This window comes from Prorops nasuta, unplaced genomic scaffold, assembly GCF_024137725.1.
Source record: "Prorops nasuta isolate Cenicafe-Biocafe unplaced genomic scaffold, Cenicafe_Pnas_1.2 PNAS00101, whole genome shotgun sequence".
Lineage (NCBI taxonomy): Eukaryota > Metazoa > Arthropoda > Insecta > Hymenoptera > Bethylidae > Prorops > Prorops nasuta.
This window is the reverse complement of record NW_027116898.1, coordinates 119,354-143,306: the sequence shown is the minus strand read 5'-3', so window position 1 is coordinate 143,306 and position 23,953 is coordinate 119,354. Positions and strand designations below refer to the sequence as shown.

General features: G+C 33.0%; 5 protein-coding genes and 1 long non-coding RNA gene across 8 annotated transcripts; 3 read left to right on the top strand and 3 right to left on the bottom strand.

Moving 5' to 3' along the window:
* Nucleotides 1-137: 137 nt before the first annotated feature.
* On the bottom strand, nt 138-2,650 carry LOC136784926 (tRNA selenocysteine 1-associated protein 1-like). The gene is made up of 5 exons (XM_066745882.1): nt 2,471-2,650; nt 2,193-2,390; nt 1,781-2,103; nt 1,520-1,716; nt 138-1,440 (listed from the first exon to the last, which is right to left on the bottom strand). Exons 1-5 carry the CDS (start codon nt 2,510-2,512, stop codon nt 1,316-1,318), a joined length of 885 nt encoding a protein of 294 aa, XP_066601979.1. The 5' UTR covers nt 2,513-2,650; the 3' UTR covers nt 138-1,315.
* Nucleotides 2,651-2,704: 54 nt separating this feature from the next.
* LOC136784928 (sorting nexin-16-like) lies at nt 2,705-5,765 on the top strand. 3 transcript variants are annotated; one of them, XM_066745884.1, is made up of 6 exons: nt 2,713-2,882; nt 3,151-3,380; nt 3,758-4,042; nt 4,116-4,424; nt 4,514-4,641; nt 4,726-5,761. In XM_066745884.1, exons 2-6 carry the CDS (start codon nt 3,372-3,374, stop codon nt 4,769-4,771), a joined length of 777 nt encoding a protein of 258 aa, XP_066601981.1. In that variant the 5' UTR covers nt 2,713-2,882; nt 3,151-3,371; the 3' UTR covers nt 4,772-5,761. The 3 variants fall into 3 exon arrangements, with proteins under 3 accessions (XP_066601982.1, XP_066601981.1, XP_066601980.1); XM_066745883.1 differs by lacking the exon at nt 2,713-2,882 and adding an exon at nt 2,941-3,017; XM_066745885.1 differs by having other exon boundaries at nt 2,705-3,380; nt 3,786-4,042; nt 4,726-5,765.
* Nucleotides 5,766-5,961: 196 nt separating this feature from the next.
* LOC136784923 (b(0,+)-type amino acid transporter 1-like) lies at nt 5,962-11,660 on the bottom strand. Its single transcript, XM_066745879.1, has 4 exons — nt 11,320-11,660; nt 10,636-11,237; nt 7,299-8,597; nt 5,962-7,171 (listed from the first exon to the last, which is right to left on the bottom strand). Exons 2-4 carry the CDS (start codon nt 10,730-10,732, stop codon nt 7,113-7,115), a joined length of 1,455 nt encoding a protein of 484 aa, XP_066601976.1. The 5' UTR covers nt 10,733-11,237; nt 11,320-11,660; the 3' UTR covers nt 5,962-7,112.
* A 1,686-nt stretch (nt 11,661-13,346) lies between these two features.
* Nucleotides 13,347-18,382, top strand: LOC136784919 (uncharacterized). The gene is made up of 3 exons (XR_010824512.1): nt 13,347-13,443; nt 15,803-15,932; nt 18,259-18,382. It is a non-coding gene; the product is annotated as an uncharacterized lncRNA (long non-coding RNA).
* Nucleotides 18,383-18,974: 592 nt separating this feature from the next.
* Nucleotides 18,975-20,488, top strand: LOC136784925 (ZZ-type zinc finger-containing protein 3-like). Its single transcript, XM_066745881.1, has 5 exons — nt 18,975-19,447; nt 19,506-19,662; nt 19,732-19,970; nt 20,043-20,168; nt 20,243-20,488. The coding sequence occupies exons 1-5, from the start codon at nt 19,052-19,054 to the stop codon at nt 20,486-20,488; spliced, it is 1,164 nt and encodes a 387-aa protein (XP_066601978.1). The 5' UTR covers nt 18,975-19,051.
* A 26-nt stretch (nt 20,489-20,514) lies between these two features.
* Nucleotides 20,515-22,424, bottom strand: LOC136784924 (queuine tRNA-ribosyltransferase accessory subunit 2-like). The gene is made up of 6 exons (XM_066745880.1): nt 21,963-22,424; nt 21,739-21,888; nt 21,215-21,679; nt 20,943-21,145; nt 20,735-20,860; nt 20,515-20,655 (listed from the first exon to the last, which is right to left on the bottom strand). The coding sequence occupies exons 1-6, from the start codon at nt 22,077-22,079 to the stop codon at nt 20,550-20,552; spliced, it is 1,167 nt and encodes a 388-aa protein (XP_066601977.1). The 5' UTR covers nt 22,080-22,424; the 3' UTR covers nt 20,515-20,549.
* Nucleotides 22,425-23,953: the final 1,529 nt, after the last annotated feature.

Genomic DNA, 23,953 nt, shown 5'->3' with positions numbered 1-23,953 from the left:
TTAAGTTATCCACATCTCTACCCTTAAATTTTGTGTTTGCTTATTAGAATTTACATTAACAAATAACGGTATCAGGAAATTCAATTATTTTCATTTGTTAAATTTCCAGAATAATTCGCGTCATGTGATCTTTTCTGCATGTTATTCACATTATTAATAAATTTTCAACCCGCGGAAAGAGGCAGATCATTTTGTTAAATGTTTAAAAGATTACGTTAAAATTGAGAATGGATGAAGAGCACTATCGTGCAGTAAATCTCGAGTTGGAGCTCCTCGATCGTAGTAGCTTACGTTCAATTGGTTACCTTACCGTGCAATAATTAAATAAAAAGTAACATTGACATAGAAATCAAATTGCAAAAATATTAATTACGAGGAATCAAACCTTGCACTATTCTTATTTCATAAAGTTTTCATATCTGGTTAACAAATATTTTTCGCATTCCTACTTTATCCCCCATAATGGAAAAGTTGATCTCATGGCAAAAGCAAGCTCCTTGACCCATGGATCTTACTCTTCCACTTCTGTGTACAGATTTCTTTGAGAAATTTAAAGTTGAAGCTAAGCTTAGTTTTGGAAAAAATCTATTGAAGGAATATATATAAGCACAATTATACTTTTTACTCAAATAACTATTGTAAGAATAGTTCTAGGACCTGGGTTCCACGGTGTCTTTCTTAAAAGTGATTTCGTTACATGCATTAAAAATGCCGTGCAATTCACTACCACCTAAATTTCCCTTTAGCTAAAATCAATTTGGTTGAAAACAGTAAATGCAAATATGGTAGTTTGGAGCAGAATCTTAACCTGTTGAAGCTGTGATAAATTGTTGAACAGTAGAAGAGACTAAATTTTCAGTGACTTAATTTTATTGAAAAACTTGTCCCTCTATTTTGTACAAAAGGATATCTTGTCAGATTAGAAAATATCGTCCCCTTCTTTGGCCCTTTAAGCCTGTAACCAATAGCGGTCTATTGTGCTAGCCTTAAGTCAGTTCGAGCTCTTATAATAGCTTTCACCGAGAAACTGTCTCCATGGCAAGTATTTGACGCGCACAAATATTTATCCCACCAAGGAATTACAGATCTTATACAGCAAATGTTGTTCTTTATAGTTCAGAATAATATGTGTAAATAACATTAATTTTGTAAATTTTAGTGCGATCTTTAGCTTCATTTTGTATTTGGCCTTTATAAAAATACAGGCTAAAAATTCTCTTACATTCTAAGATCTTAATAAAGAACAATAAGAAAAGAAATATGCTGTTGAAAGAAATAATTATTTCTTCAATGATGTTTTTCAGTCTTAAAACTATCAGTAACACAATTCGAGCGTATCGCAAGGTATCCATTTTGAGCTTTCCAAGGCATCCCAAAGATTATAATCTTGTTCTATTATGTCTCTATTCAATTTATCTATATCTATTGGCTGAGAATGCTCTAAAAATAAAAATAGTTAATACAAAAAATCAATTGTTTTAAATTTACTTGGAAAGGAAAATGTTTTTCAATGATATACCTATGAGCTCTAAATCATCTTCTTCTGGTTTCTGATCAGCCACATAACCATAGCCCTCGGATGTTGGTTCACTTTCGTAATAACCTTGTTGCCAAGCGCTGTAACTATTCCAATAAGACGATGTATCATAGTAGTTGTATGCCTCTGATCCAATGCTCGTTGTCGAGTAATCAGAAGATGATTGCGGTGGAGTTGTTCTATAAAAGATTAAGGACTTATTTAATTTGGCAAAGGCTTGCCATGCATCGTAAAAAGTAATACCCCGCTATTTTGTTCCAAGGCCTTGGAACTGCATTACAAATTTTCAAAGATTTGGTTCCAAGTCCTCTATAGCCATTCATAGCTACCAAACTATTCTTTTGCTCTTCCTCATTTGCAAATCTTACAAATCCATAACCTTTGCTAAAGCCAGAACTATCCAAAATAACTTTTGCAGTCCTTATAGAATTATATTTAGCAGCGAATGCTCTATACAATGAATAATCATCCACATCCGTAGACAAATCTCCAACCCAAATACTAAATTCCCTATCAGCAGCAGGTTTACCCGTAGTACTGGCATGATTTAATCTGAATCTAATTGGCTAAAACAATGAAAATATCACGGAGTGTATAAAACATAAAGGAAGCTATAAATTGTAAAGATTAATAAAAAAGTTAGGAATTTACTTACAGGATTGGAGCCAGGAATTGCCTTGCCATTCAACTTATGCATAGCATCCAGAGCCATTTCATCTGTTGGGAAATGTACAAAACAATAGCCTGCTGGTTCACCGGTATATCTATTTCTCATTACCTTAACCGTCTGAGGTTGTTCACCCATTTTGTGAAATGCATTCATGATAAAACTTTCTGTCATGTATGGTTCCAACTAAAATATTAGAACATCAACGCTACGGTGATAATTAACAGCAATTAACAACTTTGCATTTTTATGTTAATTCTACTTACACCACCCATCCACAACTGACACAACACCATTGGACCAGACATTTTTTGTTATTTTAAATTATATATTCTACTAGAACCAGAAATGAGGGAATAGATTGCTCATGAACGTCTATGCTGGTTTGCACGCCTTGGCCCAGGGGTGCCGTCGCTGCCGTGAGTGAGGTTGGCTTGGCCGGCTTGACAGTTGGCCGGCTTGGCTTTGGCTTGACAGGCAAACAAACGATTGCTTTCGAGCAGATGAAGGTTAGAGTTGGGGGGGAAGGAGGTGTAATTGGCATAGAGATACACAATGTTCTTTTGATTCAGGCCGGTTAATCCGGCATGCAGCTTGCAACGAGAATTCAAAGGACCATTTTAAGCAATTTTAAGGGCTTTCCACAACCAAGTGAATCAAGTTGTGTTCTGCAGTTGTGTATGTAATGACGCTGTCGGCATGCCTCTATGTATATGTCGACCCTGTGGTCAGCCAGTTTAAGGCATGGTGGGGAGCTAGGCCCCTAGGGTTTTCCCTTGAGTAGTGTTGGCGGCTTGTCACTTGTCAGCACACGTATATACAGAAATAACCATTGAACAAACTAAAACATTTTATTTATTAATACTTTTTATTCGAAATATTATTTGTGTAGTACAGTTTTAACATTCTCTATTAACCATTTTACAAACACATTAAATCTTTTCAGGCAGATGAAGATGAGTCGTGAATCAACAATAATAATCAACACGATATGTTAAATGATCCATTTTTGTGAAAACAATGAGAGCGGAAAGTGATTATAATATCAACTATTTTTCATTAATTGTGTAGTTAAAGTTTTTTCTAATGATTTCAATATATTATAAAAATGATAAATAAATACAGGGACAAATGATAATTTAGTTATGTGCAGCTTAATACATTCATATGTTAAAGGTAACTAATTAATAGGTTATCTCATTATAACTCTATGTATATAGTTACAACATTTACTATACTCTTAACGTTTCTAAGTTTTTTCTTTCATTAAGGGTGAGTCCGACCTAAACCTGTAAGGTAAAATTTTACCATGTAGGATTGCCAATTTGCTGTGAATTAGCCAATCAGCATATGTATTTTCGAAAAATTGGCAATTCTACATGGTAAAATTTTACCTTACAGGTTTTGGTAGGACTCACCCTAATACACTAAGCAAAATGTTTAGTAGTCATATTCATTGTATTAGTGGATTATTTTATTTTACTTCATAAAAAATATATTTTGTTCTTTTCTTTGCTTTAAAATAGTTTTAACTGCATGTAAATATTGTTTAGTTTGTTACGGGTAAAATGTCCACCTCAGGGACAGGTGGAGGATGTGTTAGTGAAGTAACACTAGCGATTAGTAAGACTAGGGTGTCTCAGACAGGAGTCGCAAAATCAACCGACAGCCCTGATTCAGATGGATCTACTCATTCAAACTCTTTTACCTTGCAAAGCTACACTTATCCTGAAAATGGAAACAATAATCCTGATGGTCGTTTGCTTCCATTGTCCTCCCATGACTTGAGAATTCCAATTGTTGGCTACGAGGTTATGGAAGAAAGGGCTAGATTTACTGTAAGTTTATTTAATGTATAAGATTAATTTAAAAAAATAATTATTCTATTATATTTTTGTTATTTTGGTACAGGTATACAAACTTCGTATAGAATTAAAAACTGGAGATTGTTGGTTTGTATTTAGAAGGTACACAGATTTTTTACGCTTGTTGACTCAATTAAAAAGACAAAAGCTTCCAACGTCAGAATTAAATCTGCCTAGAAAAAAATGGCTGGGTAGTAATTTTTCTCCCAGTTTCTTAGAAGAGCGTATCAATGGTCTTCAACAGTTTGTTAATGGAATATTAAGCAATACAATATTAATAGGAAATACATCAGTGAGAGAGTTTTTTTGTTTAGACGAACCTCCTACATTATCAGATACTGCAGAGGAATCTAGAGTAAGTTTTTAAGTTGCAAAAATGTAGCCTGTACCTATGTGGTTCTTCTCGGTAGGACCAAATTATATTTATAATAGGATAATTTATAGGCTATATTCGAAGCAATGGAAGATACAATATACCACCTGAGGAAACAGCTTAGAGAATGTGAAAATGCACTAGCATCTGAAACAACAGTCTCCAATGAGTTACGTTTAAAACTTTTCGAACTACAGAGGTAGGATATAAAATAAATTATTAACTCATGGTACAAAAAAAATTTAAAGTATGTATTACATTAATGCTCTATATATTTCTCTAGTTCGAGACGAGCGTGTTTGAAATGTGGAATGGTGCAAGATATTTAGGAAATTGAATTTATATTTTCAGACTATTTTTATAACTGCATTTCGTATATCAATATTTTAATAAATGATATTCCGTCAAGAATTTTTTGTATGCAATATATAATATTAATAGCTGAGAAGAGTCTGATAAGCCTTACGATATACATTTCACCTATAAAAATTTTCATGTGTAGTAACAAAATCTCTATATTTTGATATTTTATATACTTCTTTAAAATATAAGTATGGCTAATAAGAAATATTCTAAAATGATATAAGAACTCTATGTTATATATACATATATTACACATTAGCTCTCTTGGAGTAATTACGTCACAATATATTTTGTATAGACATTGCCATTAGCCAAGGCCCGTTGTACGATCACATATCAGGTGTTTTGATGTGCAATGTAATAAATAAAAATTTGAAGATCGCAAATTGTATTATTAGGAATTTATTAAATTTGTTGGTCCCTCTGTTGTACACGAGATTCCTGATTAACGATCGCACAACGGGCCTGAGGGACAATATGGTAGAGGCAGTATAGGCAAAGCTCTCATGTACAGCATAGCATGTGAAGATTTGAAAGCCAGCTAATCGAAATTTTCGCTTTCAGATTTTTGCTCGTTATATTGTTCATACACGCGAGGCTTGCCCCTATTTTTTCGTTACACTTACACCGGCCCTAAAGATTTTTTACGCGTTAAATTACGCGGATGGCAAAAAAATTAATGACGATTGTTTTTCGATGAATTATAATTTGAATTGTTGAATAAGTATTACTAACAACAAATGTATTTTAAATAACGCTTAAAAAAGAAACTTATAAATTTATTTATCATGTTATTATTTAAAATTGTTAGTAGTAATGTGATATTAAAATATGAAAGATATGATGTAAGAAATTAATCGTTACTAAAATCCTTTAAACTTTAAGTTTTTGTTTGCTTATAAAGATGAAGCTGTATGGAATGAACACTCAAAATGTAGGCGCCCCATCGATTCTTGTAAATATAAACATAAATATATTATACTACAAAAATCATACTAAATGCATTACTTGTAAGCAATACAGGACTGCATAAACAATAAATACATATATATATATATATATATATATATATATGAAACCTTTTCAAGTATGTGTGTACACTAAATAAATGGGAGGCAGTAGTAAATATTGAGTCTTCGAAAGACGTCAATTCCTGCTTCTAGGGTTCCACAAAGTAACACTAAATTAAAAATATTCTAAATGTATAGGAACCTAAAAGTTTTAAACTTTACCTTGAATCTTTTAATTGCGCGGCTTATTTTTTATTTTATATTATATTCCCGTAGCTTATAAATGAAGAAATTTTCACTCAGTCTCTCACTGAATATTTTGATTTAAAAATATATACGTAAACGTAGGTCCCACACATAGGCGGATATTTACGCGTGTATAATGCACATAAGAGTCTTACTCATATATTACTTGAGTTAAACCCACTCTAATATTAAATTTTTAATGGAAAATTAGTGATTGGCGCTGAAAAGATAATAAATTTATTAATGTTTTTGAAAATTTTTAAGATGAAATACGAGAATCTGCAAATAGAAAAAAATGCAATACATTTGTTGTGTAAAACCCTCAAGGTAAATTTTATAACTTTTATATATATATATATATACTCTCCTCCACCTAGAATATTTTTAATATTGCTTTGCGCAGCTTCAAGGCCCTCTCGCTTATAGCAAAAATTCATGTCTTTCCATAATTTAATTTTAATACGGGATAAGTACAGATTAGATATGCTTTTGAAAATTGACCCGATGATAGACATGTACAAAAAATAACATGTTCATAAAATACAAAGGTTAAAAGAGACTTAACGCAAGGCTCACAGGACTCTCAGGTATATAAGTAGCAAACTCTTGATTTAGTTGATTTATAAGAAATATCAATTGGATGTATAGAACCTTTTGAAGAGTCTTTTGTACTTGCACTTATCGGGGGTCTACGTACAAATTTTTGCATATATATCTTTTAGAATTAAGCATATGAATAAATTTCTATGTTCTATCTCTGAGGTATCCCGTGTATCTCATTCTATATACCGTACATTGATCATTTCATGTAATTGCATAGAGTTGTGCAGGTTCTATACATGTACGTTTATATATATATATATATATATACATAGAGAGAGAGAGAGTAAAACGATGTTTGTACTAGGTATTTGCTGCTTTTGTACATGCAAGAAGGGAGCGGTTCTCTCTCATTGACAGATTATTATAGAACCTTATGTTTCCTGGATTGCTAGAAATATGGAGGAATCACAAGGATTTTCATACGTTTCCATGTATGAATATATTTACATTATTCTACGTCCGATGCAGTAACGAGACACAGAATTTGCATCCAGTATGTGAATTTTTCTGCAAAACAAATTAGGTTTTAATAATCTTAACGAGATAATATTTAACAAATTAATCGTGCAGTATATTATATACGTGATAGATATATCTATATAGATAATATCCGTCTGGAGTGTTATCGACTTACCTGATAATTTGCTGCGTCTCTTTTTGTATACGTATATGTGATAAAGGAAAAGGCCGAAAAGAATAAATAGAAGGGCAAAGAGATATCCTAGGGTAGGTTCCGATACGATGGGCGTAACTGCGAGAAAAATGGCAACGAATAAAACTAGCCAGGGTACGAAGATTGGTACTCTGTAAGGGCGAGGTGCGTCAGGCTTGGTTCGTCTCATGACTATCAGAGCAACCATCGCGAGGCCGTAGAATACCCAAATGAGAAAGCTGGCTAAATTAATGAGAGACTTGATGTTTCCGAAGAGCATGCAGAGGAGTGTGAGCGAGCCCTGAAATGCTACCGATACAGCTGGAGTCATCTTTATGATGTGAACGTAGCTGAAGATTCTAGGCACGTGGCCTTCTTGACCGGCCACGTAACAGAGCCTGGTAACTCCAAATTGAATACTGAGTCCACAGCCAAAGGTGGCAAGTGTTACACCGAGAGGTATCGCGAAACCCAGCCACGAGGGCAGTACTTTTTCTGCCCAAAAAACAGCAACGGCCTTGGCATTGATCATTTCCGGTATGGTCAGGGCGGACATGTACATGAGATTCATGCCTACGTAAAGAATCGTTATGATCGGTACCGCGATCAATATACTTCTGAGGATATTGACCTCTGGCCTCTGAACTTCTTCAGTGACAATAGCCGCTGCTGTCCAACCATCGTAGGCCCAAAGTCCGCTGTAAAAGGCTAAAGCTATATCGCCAGCAGATGTAGTGGTTCCTTTAAATGGCTCGTTTAAGAGGTCCGTATTGCCAATTGCCAACCAGTATATTCCACCGCCAACCACCAGCATACAAGCGACCACCTTGCACATCGTGAAAACGTTCTGAACCTTCACGTACAGTTTAACGCTGGTCATGTTGATGTACGTCATCAGACCCAGAGCTAATATCGCTATAAGCTTCTCCACGTGACTCATAGACTCTTCGGACATATCTCCGAGGAAGCCTGAGAATGGCTGGACGCTGTACTCGGCAAAGGTCAACATAATTACAGCAACTTCCGCTGGCCGGAGCAGATAGACGTAGACCCAAGAGCATACGAATGCTGGTAGTTGACCAAAGTAAGCGTGCAACGGTGCGAATGCTTCCACGAAATAAGCGTACTCTGCTCCGGATCGTGGTACCACCGTACTCAATTCGGCAAAGGCCAGAGCACCCAGCATCGATAATATCCCACAAGTCAGCCAGATTATCAGGCAGAACCCCACGGATCCTGATCTGTTAAGTGCGTCAGCCGGTGAGACGAAAATTCCTGAGCCTGAAATAGATGAACATCTTCAATAAGACTGATTGCGCGATTGCATCTCGATCTATATATATATATATATTAGGTCTATACCTGATAAACCGACTATTCCTATTATCAACTTAAATAAACATTATATTAATAATTGATATATTATAGTTTTATTTCTTATACATGTATACGCGTTTTTGTTTGTTCAACGAGCGCGTGCAAAAATCTGTTTGCACAGCATTTAACCTTGTCAAATTTTAGACGATAATATTTCATTCTCAAAACAATATTTTTCTCTTTTTTTACTATCAATTACAACTGTTTAAATTTATTCATAAATTATATTATAGCTGGAGCTATATGCGCAAGTATAGGTTTCATACGATGCGATTACAAGACTTTTCCATTTCCCCTAGAATTGGTTTCATCTTGTTGATTCTAGTTCTTGTTATCTCTCATACTCGATTTAGACTTTATCATTTCTAAATGTCGATTCGTCATTATTTAATTTCACTATGAAAATGTAATTAAAATTCTTCTCCCTCAGTTAGTAATTTTTCAGTTGTTTATTAATTGCTTAATCGAATTTAGAAATAACCGATGCGAAAATATTTTTCTTACTGCAATTGTTTGATTTTTTCGCAATTGAGTCACGATTTATCACCAAGTTTCGTGCGATATCTACTAAATGCATAAGTATGTCAGAGTATAGTGATACGAATAATCAAAATTGTTAAGTAATTCAAACATTATTACAATAGTTTTGAAGAACAAGCTTTTCGTTAATTCTTCTGCGCATTATCTTATCAAAAATTCAAACGACTTTTGTCAAATATTTAAAGTTTATATCATTTCTTCAACCTTACTGTATTTAGTTGACTGAATAAAAAAAAAGAAGAAAAAACAGATAAACAAACATATCGTGCATTGTAATCTAATCATTGTGGTCGTATACTCGAATTTATACTACCGAGTAATAGACAGAATTAGAAATACACTTAATTAAGACCGTATCAAATTTTATTTAATTGATAATATTATCGATAATGATCATGTGAAAAATATGATCCATATTTCACATAATTGCATACATATTACATAATATATATATATATATATATATATATATAGGTAATATAGTTGTACAAAATATAAACGCAAAAATCAGAAATACATTGTATAAGTCGGTTTTAAGAATGAAAGTAATTATATATAAATATATATAGAAATAGAAATGGAGGCACGATCGGAACTACTCTTTTGTGTTACTTAGCCGAACGTGATTCAGGCCTACATAATTATGCAGTTACGCGTTAACTAGACTCAAGTATACTTTTAATAATATTAAATGGATAATCTCTCTCATCGTTCTTATTCTTCTAGGATAATAGTATATCTTGCACGTCATTCTCGTATAAACTAGAGTTAGTGTTAGAGTCTCCTGATATGTTGGCGTGACATTGTAACCATTCTAAACTGTTTCAAAGGCATCGTGTCTCCGTATTAGAGAGAGCTTCATCTATTATCACAATAAGAAAGACTGGTGTATAAGCTCGGTATATACACACAACACACACACACATATATATATATATATATTTAATCTATCCCACAGTATTTTAACTTTACCTGTATATATATATATATATATATAACGCTATTCAAAATAGACGCCGACAAGTTCAATTTGATATTTGTGAATGAAAAGATATTTGTAAATAGTATTAAAAGACGAGAAAAAGAAACGCAAAAAAATGCCAAACGCTTCAACTTTTCGTCTAAACGGATATAAAAACTTTACAAGGTTAACAATTTCAACAATGCTGCGCTTGGTGGTAATTTGAATGATAAGCGTAAATACAAGGCGCACTGTAAAATATGCGTAGCTTAATTTATTTTTTCCAAGTTGATTAATAGAAAGAGAAAATGTATTAAGCGCGCGCCTTGTGTCATATCTCATTTAATAAACTGTTATCAAACCACGTGGAAACGCAGTAGCGCGGTCGCGAAAGGGAAACATTGGTTTTTCAAAGAATAAAATAAGAAGAAAATGACATACCGATCATAACAGCGAGAATAATGTTAACTGCACTGAAAAGGCCAAGCTCTCGCTTTAAGCCGACCTTGTTTTCTTTCTTCTCTTCATTTTTCTCCATCTTGGTCCAGGATTCGTTGGCAAGAGAAAATAAAAAGCAAAAGATAAAATGGACAATTATTTGTTGTAAAAGTTGTTCAATGTCAGCACTTATTGTAAGCCAAACGTATAACAACTGGAGTTGTGAGATAGAACTATAAGCGCGAAACCGAAAATTAATATCTGCTAATGCGCGAATTAATGTATACAGCAGGTGAACCGTCTTGGAGATGGCTGATATATACAAGTTGAAGTTGAAGCTCGTGACAGTATAGGAGTATCATCGCACAGCGCAGAGGCAGAAGCAACACGAACACGAGTAAAACATGTGCTCCTCTGTGCTGCTACTGGCTCGGCGAGACTGAAGCTAGTGTAATATCAGTAGCATATCGTGCACGGAAGAGATCCACGTCCAGTCAATCTCAGCCTATAGCTCCGGTCCACCGAGTGAGACTTTATGGGTAGAAAGTATATCCAACGCAGATCAGCAATTATCACTTTATGATCTTGGTGTGCCTAGAATCATTCTTAAGATAAAACATGCACCGTGAGTAACTGCTGTCTCGAAAAGCCTAATGTACACTCAAGACTCAATACACACTTTATTACCTAGTAGTGTAAGATTTATAAAACTTGAGTCGTTTAGAGAGTTCTACGCTCAAACGATAAGATTTATTGGTCACAGGCTTTCAGAGTCTTCACTGCATGCGCTTTCGTGCAATAACTGTCTGCCAATGCATACACCATGTATCGTGATTACGGATGATTATCGCCAACTTCGATAAAGAAATGTCAGCTGAATTGTTTGCTTACTCGAGATTCTTCAATGGATTTACGTACTTTTCAATTCTTTCATCTATAATCAGCAAATTTTCGGAATTTCTCCTAAGCTGGGCTTGTGCTACGTGTTCAAGAAAATTTCTTACGAGATAAGATAATACTTTAATGATGGTAACTTATGATCTATATATATGTATATACAATAGGAATAGAAGAGTACTTTATCTGGTCATTGCACAACATTAAGAACAATACGTACGATTGTTGCATAGATATATAGATATTTATTTATTTCTCTTTTAATAAACTTATATGCATGTATATATAATTATGAGATAAAGGGCTAAATATTTTCTTAGCATAAACAGCGGTTTTACAACCCCTGTAAAATGACCAAGAAAATGTCAATCACATATTTCTTGTAATGAAAAAGGGAATAATTTTTTTTACATATTGAAATAGAGCAAAATGAAATTCTCAATACATATAGCTTTTACTAAGATATTACTTAATTAGTAATATTTAAACCATCAGTTATAAACAATAAATGCTTGAGAATAAAAGATATCACATCCTTATATATATATATATATATATATTTTTACATTTTATAAAATATCTATGCGTTATTAAATTTCTTAATTGCTCTTTTATTTTAAACTGTTTTCGTTTAATCGAGATTACTAATAAGCCGAGAGCTTTCAATGAAACATAAATTTTATCTTCTTGCGGTATTAGAATAAGTGCTATATGAAAGTCTATAATACTCTACTATAATACTTCGATTCGTAGTACAGCGCTATTTTTTATCGGATCTCATTGCTCTGTTGGGCTCGTCGGATTCGTTAGGAATTACTCCTTGCAGCGAAATAATCCACTTTTACGATTAATTATCAGCGCGTTTTCGTGTCATAACAATTTAAACCATTTTTGTCGTAAATTTGACTATTGCCACGACAAGAGAACGGTTACCGCGATGCGAAGAAAATACTAAGGCTCGAAAATTTCAGCTTAGAAATTACTTAAGACAAAGACCGGGCTTTAGCACTGTATTGAAGGTTAAAGTGAGACAATTGATCTTAGCTAAAACCGTGCTAAGCTTAAGTTTCGTTTATAAATTTCGGGCCTAAGGGCACCGTGCGTGGAAAACACCGATAGAGAAGTGAGAATGTGTTGCTCATCGTACACACGGCATGCACAGTAAAAAATTTGCAAAAATTTAACGGTAGACAGAGCTGTTAGCAATAATTTTTTCACGCTGTGCTTTTCGTACAAACAGCAATACACTTTACTACTTCACTATTATCGATCATTGTATATACACGCTTATTTTTTAAATTGATATGACTCCGGCCGTTACACGCGAATTATTCATCTTGAAATTTAAATGTGTTTTACAGACTATATAGATATTGCTGGTCTGCTTTGTGACCACGATCCAAGAAATCGTTCCTCGAGTTCTATAGTTCCGAAACATCTTTAGCAATGTTTTTAATGGAAAAGTAACAATTCAATTGACCGTATGTATATTTCTTTGAACTAGAATTCGGAATGATTTTTCGGATTGTAGGAACATCAACTGCGGCTTTAATAAAGCTTTCAAGGGTCGGTGTCTTTTCACAGTCTTTGCACAAAAATCGCCGGGATTAAGTAGTAGATGTACCAATGTCAAATTTTTTATTCTCCAAACCCCGAATATATTTTGTTTTGATAGTTTAATGCATGAAGTTTTATATGTGTATGAATTAATATGAATTTAATTAAAAATAAAATAATAATATGTAGAGGAGAAAAACACATTAAATTGATACACCTACTTAATCCCGACATTTGGGCGAAGATACCGACCAGGGGGCGGAAACTCTCTGCAAGATAGGTAAACCCGTAAAGCGTAGTTCGTCCAAATTTTCGAGTGGTGAGATGGCGCTAGAAGCACAGGAACTCTTTGCATGTGTAAGTGTGTCCGTTTATGTGTGTGTATATATATATGCATACGTAGAATATATACTATATATATAAGTCAATCCAAAAGAAAACACCAAAAAATTTAATTTAAATTTTTATATTTTTAAAATATCAAAAATACATTTGCTTTCTATAAATACATATATAACAAGAATATTAACAATAAATATAAAATTAAACATATTTTCCTTAAAAATTCATATAAATAATCAATTATCACAATAGTCATTTAAAGAGTGATGGAAAATGTAATCAAACTTCACAATTTTCTGCAGTTTGCTTGATGTAATTAATTAATCGAAGTTTTCAGTCTTTTGTTAACATTTATATTAAATAGCGAAGTACATAATCTAGGTTTTGATAATTTTTCATGTCACTCTTCAATTATAAAATTTAATCTCCCAAAGCTGCTCTTGTGCTCTCTTAAAGGTAATTCTAGATATTTTAGTGGAACTGGTTGCTGACTAGCTGTCCATATATAATTAACTATACTCATCTTTTGATATCAGACTCTTTGAAACAATAGTTTATTATGGTTTGATTTTATTCTCACTTTTGCTTCTGCGTTGATTGCTGCTCTTTTAATGGTCTCTGTACTGTTCCTTTTTTTTCACCTTTTTCCTTTTTTAATGTTTTCAAATATTTATTTTGTGCTTCCTTTGCAAATAAATTATTTCCCACTCGTTGTTCTTTTCCTTGCAATATTCTATTAATATTGGTGCACCATCTCACAATATATTGAGCTAATATCACTTGCATAAGCAGTGATTTTAAAAGAATATTGTGTTTCTCACAATTAATCCATAGTAAATCAAGCTCTATCCATAACATTGTCTCTAATTTTGTCCATAAATTTTTTGTCTCTACATTCTTTTTCATGTTTTGTTGTAAAACTTCTTGCGCTTTTTGGAATACTTGGACTACATTGTTGGTGGGCTGCGTTTCATTATTTACTAAACTTTTTTCACAATATGAACAATTTTTTATCTCTGTATTTTGTAATAGTTTTATGACCATTTTATTTAGAGTCGTTATCTTCTCCATATTCATATTATTAATATATTTATCTATTTCCTCTTTGGCATCATCTATTATAATTTCTTCAAATTCATCTTCATTGTCTTGTTTATTAATCTGTTCATTTTGTAACATAGATTTTAATGTGAAGAGCAAATCTCCATTGCATACATCTTCACAATTTGTCTTTCGTGTTCTCTTTGTTGTCAAGTTATTAATTAACAATGCTTTGTAATATGTTTCAAATTGAGTGCAAGTTGGAATGCTGTTGTTTCTTCCAAAGGTTCTTATCTGACCAAAAAAATTCTCCAGTGGATCTTGATTGATCATCCTGGGTTTTAAAGAAAGAAATCCTTTTTCTTTCATCATGTGCCATAATTTTTGGAAGCCTAGTATTGTACATTTCCAGTTTTTTAAACATGGTGGGTTCTTCACTGGCTGTTTGGTTTTTTTATCAACGAATCTCATATCTTCTAACTTAACTATAGCACTTTTCCAGAACTCTTCATGTTTACTATTTACTTTCACTATAGTTCTCAACGGTGCTTCTGGTGTCTTTGTGGTATATCCATTCACTGAGTCAAAAAGATCATTAAAAAATTTAAGCATTTCCGCAGTGTTTTGGCCTTCTTTCTTTGGAATTTGGAGGGGACCCTCTTTGGAAATTATATGACCTATAATTTAAAGAACATCAGAAAATAACTTAATGAAAGCTCACAAATATAAAGTAATAGAAAAAAAAACAAAAGTTTACCTTTAAGCTTTGTATGGTACATGATAAAACTAGCCATAGTTTTACTTAAAACTTGCGCAGCATGCTTTACTCTCATTTTTTTTATTTTCTTAATCACCACATGCTCCGCTGTAATTTTAGGCATCAATTTATATAAATGATCCATTGAATCCATCTTATATGCCGTTTGAACTATATCCCATGAAGCTATTTGCCTTTCATTTTCATTTTTATTCTTAAAGTTAATTTCCAGATCTTTTGTCAACATATTATTTCTTATAGACTTTATTAAGTGCGGTGGGTCATATATTGGTACAATTTCCTCTCCAAATAATTTAATGCAGTAGTCTGTCAAAATAAATTTTGTTTTAAAAAATTCAGTTTACATGTAAAGAGTTATTATTCGTTATAAATTAAGTACAATAAATAAAAACATACCATTTTCATTTTCACTGCGGAAAGATTCCCTTTTCAATTTATTTATAGCAGCAACATTTGTTCCTGCTTGATCGCAGACAAAAGCAAGAACATGAAGACCAGATTCTAATACTGATTCCAATACTCTTTTAATGCAATCAACTAATTGGTTAGTTTTAGTTGCAGCATCACAAAAGAAATAGGCTAATGGAAACTTCCATCCAGAATGTATGCCACGTACCATGAAAATTAGAGCATGGTCAGCAAACTTTGGTGTTCTTACAAATCCAAAGTCTTCAAATCCTGTTATGTAAGTTTTCGTGCTGTTATAATCAACATGTGCACTAAGTGCTACTTCATCCCACATTAAAGCGCAATACTTTTCTTTCTCTGACATTTGTGTCACTGATTCCTTCAAATGTTGATTTATAAATTTCATCGGACCAGGATAAGTATTAATTTTCTGCAGCATTGTACGTAATGTTCTAGTGGCAGGAAGATGGAACATTTCTCTTAAAAATAAATATGCTCTTGATGATTGTTTCCATAATGAAATAGCTAGGATCTTTTCATCCAAAGTATATCTTCGCCCCTGCAGAAAAGGTTAAAAACATATATTTGTGTGTACATTTTCTATGTGAATTTATTCATATACGACAGTACATAACATTTATAATAATCTAATTTCTTAAATTTTTTAATTTTCACAGTCTTTTATAACGTATATTTATTACTATACTTATTACAGTATTATATATAAATATATTTAATTAATATAACTATTCACGCATAATTGTAGCTTAAGTATTATTTTATATACACTTAGTTAAAATATTATGTCTGTCATAATTAATTTATTCTATTAATTTGTATGTATTTAGATTTTAAAGAATCTTAATAACATATAAGAGAAAAGACTTCAAATGCACTACTTTTTTATAAAAAACAGGAGTGTGAACGTAATTTTATACTTTTGATACTAATCATCTAATTGAGGCACTATTGTACCTCTTAATGATGCAGTTTAAGGAAGGCAAAATGACAATCCTTTATACAGGACATCATTTATATCAAAACCGAGTGCTTTAGCTTTAGCTATATTATAATATAATTTTTTCCATACCCTTGGTGCATATGCAGATGCCTTTATTTGCATATAAATAAAATTTCGTTGCTGTTGTGTTAGTTGACTCAGTAATTTTTCAATAGATTTAGATTTACTATATTTTTCTGCTTCTTTTAATCGCTGTTTTAACAACATATTTTTTTTCTGAGTATCTCTTTCCTTTTTTTCAAACACTTTAGCTATTTTGTACAGTTTCCTTTCTCTTCCACTCAGATTCTTCATATTTGTCCTTTTAGCTAATAAATAATTTCGTGGGTTTCCCTTCTCACTTACAATTTCTATTGTGCTTATGGGTACTTCCACATTAAACTCTCTTGAAACATCTACAATTTAAATTAAATTAAAGTTAAATTTTATAGAACAAAATATTTTCTAAAATTTATAAAACTGCTTGAAATACTTGCCAATTTCCATTACATCATCATTTATAGAGTCATGTGGCTCCAAGAAAGTTGATAATGAATAATTATCTGTAATCAAAATTAATTAATTTGAAACAGTTATTGTTGCACACTAGTTTTAATCAATGAAATATACTTTTATATTTCTTACCAGTATTCAATCTTTCTTTAGATGTTGAGCATGGTTTATTGGATGATACAGCTATCTCAATTGGTGATAAACGATCATCAACTGTAATTAAAACAATCAAAATATAAATATTATGTTACTTATGAAAACTTTATAATATAAAATTGAAAGAAAAAGAATAACTCACCTGATTCAGTCTCTACAGATTGTATCGTGTAATCAGTTATAATATTAATACTGGGTTTCGCAGAAGATTTTAATTTTTTCTGTTTATGTGTTTCTTCATAATCAGATTCTTTAAAGTGTCTGTAGCACACTACACACTTTTTTAGACCTTCATCATCTAAATGTGCCACTTTTGAAGAATATATACATTTCTTCCACTGAGCAAATCTTGTGGCTACTTTTGGGAAAATATGTTGTGGTGCATCCCATCTTGAAGGGCATCCCAAAACGCAACAACTTTTTCCCATTGCAACTGTTAGTGTTTCCTAAGAAAAAACAAGATTTAATTATGCAACTACTTGTATATACGTTATTGGTAAATGAAAAAGTTAATAATATTTGAGCTGAACTAACCCACGCAACAATTTACACCAAACTTCACACTTTCTCCACTAAAAAAATGAAGGTGTAATAGTGAAATTGTTTTATCCAGTTGCCTTTCTTTCTTTTCTACACACAAATTATCACTTTCTATTCAATTTTATGCGTCTTTCTGCAAAATTAAGACCCGATAAAAATTACACGTCTACTCTATACGGCTGAAAGGCAAAGCCCCGCGGAATGGAGTTTTGGCGCCAAAAAAGCGCATCATATGCTATCATACAATAATTTTTGTTTAGGCAAAATTAACACATATCTTGTATCTAAACAAGTAAAAAAACTTAAAAATTTAATTTCAAAGGCTTTTTAAGTGTTAATTATTGTTAATTAGTATTAATAAATAAATAGGTGAATAAAAAACTCTGTTTCACAGTTCTGACACCTGGCGGCGCCACAGTCATCGATCGCAGCGCCATCGCACCACTCGAAAATCTGGAGGAACTAAGCATTACGGGTGAATTGTGTATATGAGAGTTTCCGCCCCCTGATACCGACCCTTTAGGGCTTTAGGGTGAGGTTCACCAAACCCGGCTTGGGGCTAGTCGGGCTAAACTCATACAGCTCATGTAACGGAAGTCGGAAACTATACTACACAGTGGGAAATTGAATCGTGTGTGCTTTTAACTATAGTGTAGTATATCATTTTCCATGTTAAATTACAGAGTGAAACTAGCCGAACCACACACGATTCAATTTCCCACTGTGTACTTTAGCCCGAAAGTGTATGTACATACATAGTACTATGTATGTACCACATTAGCCCGGCAAGCCCTCAAGCCGGATTTGGTGAACCTCACCCTGAAAGTATCGTTTTTATGAATCCTGCAATGTCATTCTCCCGAATAGCTCTAGATTGGGATCGGGGACATCGGGGGCATCGGGGCCCCGAATCTAGACAGCCCTGCGCGATGACCCTAGGCCTAGGCTCTGTTCGTTTGTGTACTGCCAGTACTGAAAACCTATACATATTTTACGTGACATACATTGTAGGGTTTCAGTACTCGCAGTTAATAAACGAACGCAGCTCTAGTGAGAAATAACTGAAATTAAACATATATGTATGTACATACATATACATCACCATAACCTAAAAACAACCTAACAGATATTAAAAATGATTAGTAAGATTCTTTGAGGTTTGTGGCATCGAATCGCGACTAGCAACGATGATTGACAATACGGAAAAGTATAGAGAAGACGAAGAAGCCGAAGGAGAATTTTACTTTGAATCGGACCATTTAGCATTAAAAGGAAATAAAGATTATATTTCATTACTTAAAACTATTGTTATTCTTGAGGCGCAGAGAACACAAGCTATTAAAGATTTAGATGAATTATTATCTGCTCATGCTAAGGCTCTGAAAGATCCAATATCTTTCGTAGCACAATTACAAAGTGGTGATCTTCCAGAACTTCCTGGTCCGCAGAAAGTTATGGAAATACCCTACATTGATTGGGCACAATACAATATTGCTTTGCCAGACATGCGAATAAGACCTCAAACACGTCACGCTCATGTTCTGCCTACATTGCAAAGAAAGACTGAGCAAGATGAAGGAAAGGTAATATATACAGCAAACGCAAGTTCGGTACTTGTGATAATGACGAAAGTAATTATAGATTCTTGTGAGAGGTCGGGCTTTTGATGAAAGTAAGCCAGAAACTTTTAATCAATTATGGACAACTGAAGAGCAAAGGCGCCTTGAAGAGCTGCTGATCGAATATCCTCCTGAAGAGATAGAAATGAGACGTTGGACTAAAATAGCTAATGCCTTAGGTGAGAAAGCAGCATTTAATTTTAATATAATTAAGATTTAAGGTGTAAATAAATGTTTTTATATTACAGGAAACAGAACTCCCAAACAAGTTTCCAGTAGGGTACAGAAGTATTTTATCAAGTTACTGAGGGCAGGTCTTCCAATTCCAGGAAGAGGGCCTAAAGTAAAATTGGACTCGAAGAAAAGCATAAGTCATCGCCATCAACGTAACAACTATTGGCTACACAGAAGGTCAACGTTCTTTCCACATCAGGAAATAGCTTTTGCTAATGATGAGAACAAAGAGCATATAATTGCCGAAGAATCAGTTAGTATGAGAAAATCCAATATAAAGAGAGTCAACGTTAAAGTAATTGTTAAAATTTCAAATTGATTTCAGGAAGAAGATGTAGAAAATAATGTCTTGGGAGATACGCCTGAATTAAGACAAATCGAGCTACTTCGTGAAATAAAAGTGGAAAAGGAGCAGGGAAATTCTGTCACTTATACACATTTTGGTTATAAAGTAAGTCAATTTGAAAATAAATCTTTATTTTTAAGATCCTTTTATACAACAAATATCAATCATTTTCTTTACAGTGTACAATTTGTGGAGAAGAACCGTTAAAAGGAACAAGATGGCATTGTACAGACTGTCAAACTGGGGTAGATTTATGTAGCGATTGTGCAGTATCTCAAATCGAATCGGAAAATCCCGTCCACGAGGCACTACATAAATTAAATCCCATACGAGCTCCGAATCATAGCAAATGCTATGACTTGGACTATTTCCCACAAAATTTCAGTAATTCAAATTATCTAGATCCCAACTTTTTACCGGAATAAGTAAATACTTAATAATAAACCCACTAATAATATCTTACTTGTTAAAGTAGACTAATATGTATCAAGAAAATTTTGACTGAATTTTTTTATAAAACTCTTTGAATGCCCCACCTCTCATATTATTTCTGATATCTTGAAAAAATTGTAAATATTGATGCATATTGTGTCTGTAAGGTAAATATTACAAATTAGTTGATCAATTTAATTACATTACCTGCGATGTTATTATTTATGAAAAATACTTGCATCATTAGAAGAACAAGATTAAGCATTTCTTTTGTCTGACACAAATGGTGTATGTATGCTTTAGTATAGCTTCTACATGCCAAACATTTACACTTTTCACATATCGGAGTAAAATCATCTTTATGCCTATTAAAACATAATGCATACAGAAGATATATTATGAACCATGGTAGGCAAATTCTGTATAGCAACCAATCATCCATTTTACCTCTCATCCAATAGTGTTATGAAAGGTACTGTGTGTTTACAATCGTCATTATCACACAAAAATGTTAATGCTTTTGATTCTTCTGTCATTGTGTAAGCATATGTTGAATCAAATATGTCTACTCCTAACTCGATCAAATTTAAAATTGTTATTGGATTCCAGCAACCTGTCGATACCCTTGGCTTGTCATTAGGAAGTAAATTCTGTAGATTAATATTAAAAAAATCAATACGATTTCTAATCTGTTAATTAAAGAAGATAAAATAACTTACAATTGTATGCTGGACAATGTTTCTAATTTGCTCGATAGAAATACTTTGCGTATCTGGTCCATTAGTATGAAGCCCATCAATTACATAACCTGATAATGGCTTGTCTTTTAAGTAATTAATAGAATATTCTCTAGAGCTTAAGTCGTATCCCCCTTGAACAGCACCTAAAATAGCTGTGGATTTTAATCCTACTGACTTTTTGTACCTTTCTAAGCATTCTTCCAACAAAGCGTTACTACGATTTACAGCTTTGAATAGTCTCTTCTTCCCACTATTTATATCAGTATCACCATCGCACAAAGCTACCCAAATGTCTGGCTGAAGAATTTCCACGACATCCATAAATTCATTAGCTGTCAATTGGTGTCGACCTAACTTATTCCACACTGCGACAGAATTTAATTTTTGATGACCTCTCGTCGTTGTTATCGCAGTGTCATGAATGGATAAAAGTTGTAGGTGTTCCTAAAATAATTTAACTTGTACTTATGCAAAGAAATATATCATCTAATTATAATCATTACCTCCATACTAGTAAATTTTCCAAGTGTACTGTTAAGAGCCTCGATCGACTTTGACATTGATATTGTGGACGAAAGTGAAGCTAATAACATGTGTCTATCAGACGTTACATATTTTAAAACTTCTTTGGTTAAATGTGGAACGGATCCTGTCTAAGTATTTGAAATGTTTAGTAATCAGTAACATACGATAGATATGTGTCTCATTTATTTATGAGTATACTTACTTTAGTAAATATTAGTAAGAGTGGTGTTTCAAAATTTACATTTGGTAATCTTTTAAATCCTGATAAATTACCTATGCGGCCAGTACTATTATTAAGAGGTTGAAACTTAAATTTCATTTTTAATGAAGCGGGTATAAGGATGATGTGTTGCAGTAGTTGTGAATGATTCAGAATTACAAGTTAATTAATTAAATAGAAGACAACCTTGATACAATAACTCAATTGAATCTTAATTTTATATTTATAAAGCGCGATTATTTTACCGTAACAAACTTTGGAATAAATCAGAATAATAAAAGTAAAAATTGAAGTTTAATGCAATTTTTTGAAAGAAATGCACAAAACATCGGTGATAGATGGGTTGATTGGGTTGATCTGATATAGAGGAGAGGAGAGGAATGAGAGCCATGAGAGCTTGAGAGCCACAAGTACTACATACGGACAGACACAGTCGACACAGATGACAGGCGGTGTGTGTACGTACATACACACACTGTAGAGGACCGGCGTCCGCGGTCGGCGGCGTGGCGCGCGTGACAAAGGCGAGGAATGGGGATGGGGATTGTGTGGCGAACTGTCCGTGGACCTAACCTATTTAATTGTTGCGCTGCAACTTGCACGCAAGGCGCATACGAGGCGTCCTATTAATTCATACCAAAGGGATAAACTCTGTTATAGCGAATGATATTTCGAGAATAAAACTCCTGTTAACATATATTATTTTACTCAGTTAATTAATTAAAGGCGCGTTCCGTTATTTACTGTGAGACTAGTAATCTATAGTTTGCGTGACATTAAATATAGCTTTTCAGTACTCGCAGTCAATAGCGGGACGGGGCCTAACAACTCTAACAAGTTATTACAGATTATAAGGCCCTTGATAGAAGTCTCCTATTGGTAGGAGTATCTATAACAGCCTTTTGTGATTGGTCAGGCATCGAGGCATCAGTAGTATGTACATATGTTGTATGTATGGCATCACTCGAATGATCCGAAAACTAAGAGAAAGTTTTATAGTGTAAGAAAATCGAATGCTGAATAACTTTTTAAATAAGGACTAAATAAAAAATTGTTCAATTATTTTATTCTTAATATCATTCACTCTTTTCATTTTATCAAGGTGGTTGTCTGGTTTCGGGAAAAAAATATTTCCATTGGCCCACATTGCCAAACAAGAAATCAAGAAACAATCATTCACTTTATGAACCAGTGTAAAGAAAAACAAAGAAGCCTCATGCACAACAAAGGAAGCAAAGATCTAAAAAGGAAAATTTAAATTGATTGTTTTTCAAATCTGTACCCGTTCGGTTGTACATTGTTGGAAATTGATTCGTCGACTTTTCAGTTAAATTCACTTTGCACGCATTCTTTACGAAATTTTCCAATACTGTACTATATAAATCGAGCGAATGCGACTAAAGCCCTATTATTGTAACTTATTTTTATCTGAAAAATATAGTAAAATCAAAATTAAATGAGTTTTTTTTTTAAATTCTTAGATTTTAAATATTAATAGTATGGGCAGTAGGAAAAAACCACTGGACAGTATAATATTATCGTAAGAAAGTATTTTTTATTGACTGTACAATGTTTAAAAACCGTATAGATAATATATACGATTTGTTGTTTGAGTTTATTATGCATATCTAATGATATTGACTTAAATTTTGCAAATACATCAAATGTGTTTCATTTGTATAGACAGTTAATGATACAAGGTACATTACACACATACTTTATGTACAAAATATTAAAGTCATTTTCTGTTATTTTATACAATTCGGCATATTATATACAAGATCCATCGTATTAATATCAACTGATTAAAGAGAGTGAGAGAGAGAGAGAGAGAGGGAGAGAGGCCTAATAAAAAGAGTTGAATAATTAATTCCTTGATTATGTTACATTAATAGGAATGAATTCTTCTTAGTTTGAAGAAAGAAAATTAATCAAATGTTTGTTCAAACTATAAGTAGAAATAAATTGCATGA

Bases quoted from the DNA above. Each gene is read 5' to 3' on its own strand.
- LOC136784925 (XM_066745881.1), top strand. From the start codon at position 19,052: ATGATTGACAATACGGAAAAGTATAGAGAAGACGAAGAAGCCGAAGGA. The intron at 19,663-19,731 runs GTGAGAAAGCAG...TTTATATTACAG, and splicing joins TAAAATAGCTAATGCCTTAG to GAAACAGAACTCCCAAACAA. The intron at 20,169-20,242 runs GTAAGTCAATTT...TTTTCTTTACAG, and splicing joins ATACACATTTTGGTTATAAA to TGTACAATTTGTGGAGAAGA.
- LOC136784928 (XM_066745884.1), top strand. The intron at 4,043-4,115 runs GTAAGTTTATTT...ATTTTGGTACAG, and splicing joins AAGAAAGGGCTAGATTTACT to GTATACAAACTTCGTATAGA. The intron at 4,425-4,513 runs GTAAGTTTTTAA...GATAATTTATAG, and splicing joins ATACTGCAGAGGAATCTAGA to GCTATATTCGAAGCAATGGA.
- LOC136784924 (XM_066745880.1), bottom strand. From the start codon at position 22,079: ATGAAATTTAAGTTTCAACCTCTTAATAATAGTACTGGCCGCATAGGT. The intron at 21,889-21,962 runs GTAAGTATACTC...TCAAATACTTAG, and splicing joins TCTTACTAATATTTACTAAA to ACAGGATCCGTTCCACATTT. The intron at 21,146-21,214 runs GTAAGTTATTTT...ATTAATCTACAG, and splicing joins ACATTGTCCAGCATACAATT to AATTTACTTCCTAATGACAA.
- LOC136784926 (XM_066745882.1), bottom strand. From the start codon at position 2,512: ATGTCTGGTCCAATGGTGTTGTGTCAGTTGTGGATGGGTGGT. The intron at 2,391-2,470 runs GTAAGTAGAATT...CTAATATTTTAG, and splicing joins GTCAGTTGTGGATGGGTGGT to TTGGAACCATACATGACAGA. The intron at 1,441-1,519 runs GTATATCATTGA...TTTTATTTTTAG, and splicing joins AGATGATTTAGAGCTCATAG to AGCATTCTCAGCCAATAGAT.
- LOC136784923 (XM_066745879.1), bottom strand. From the start codon at position 10,732: ATGGAGAAAAATGAAGAGAAGAAAGAAAACAAGGTCGGCTTAAAGCGA. The intron at 8,598-10,635 runs GTATGTCATTTT...CATCTATTTCAG, and splicing joins TATTCTCGCTGTTATGATCG to GCTCAGGAATTTTCGTCTCA. The intron at 7,172-7,298 runs GTAAGTCGATAA...TTTGTTTTGCAG, and splicing joins GAGACGCAGCAAATTATCAG to AAAAATTCACATACTGGATG.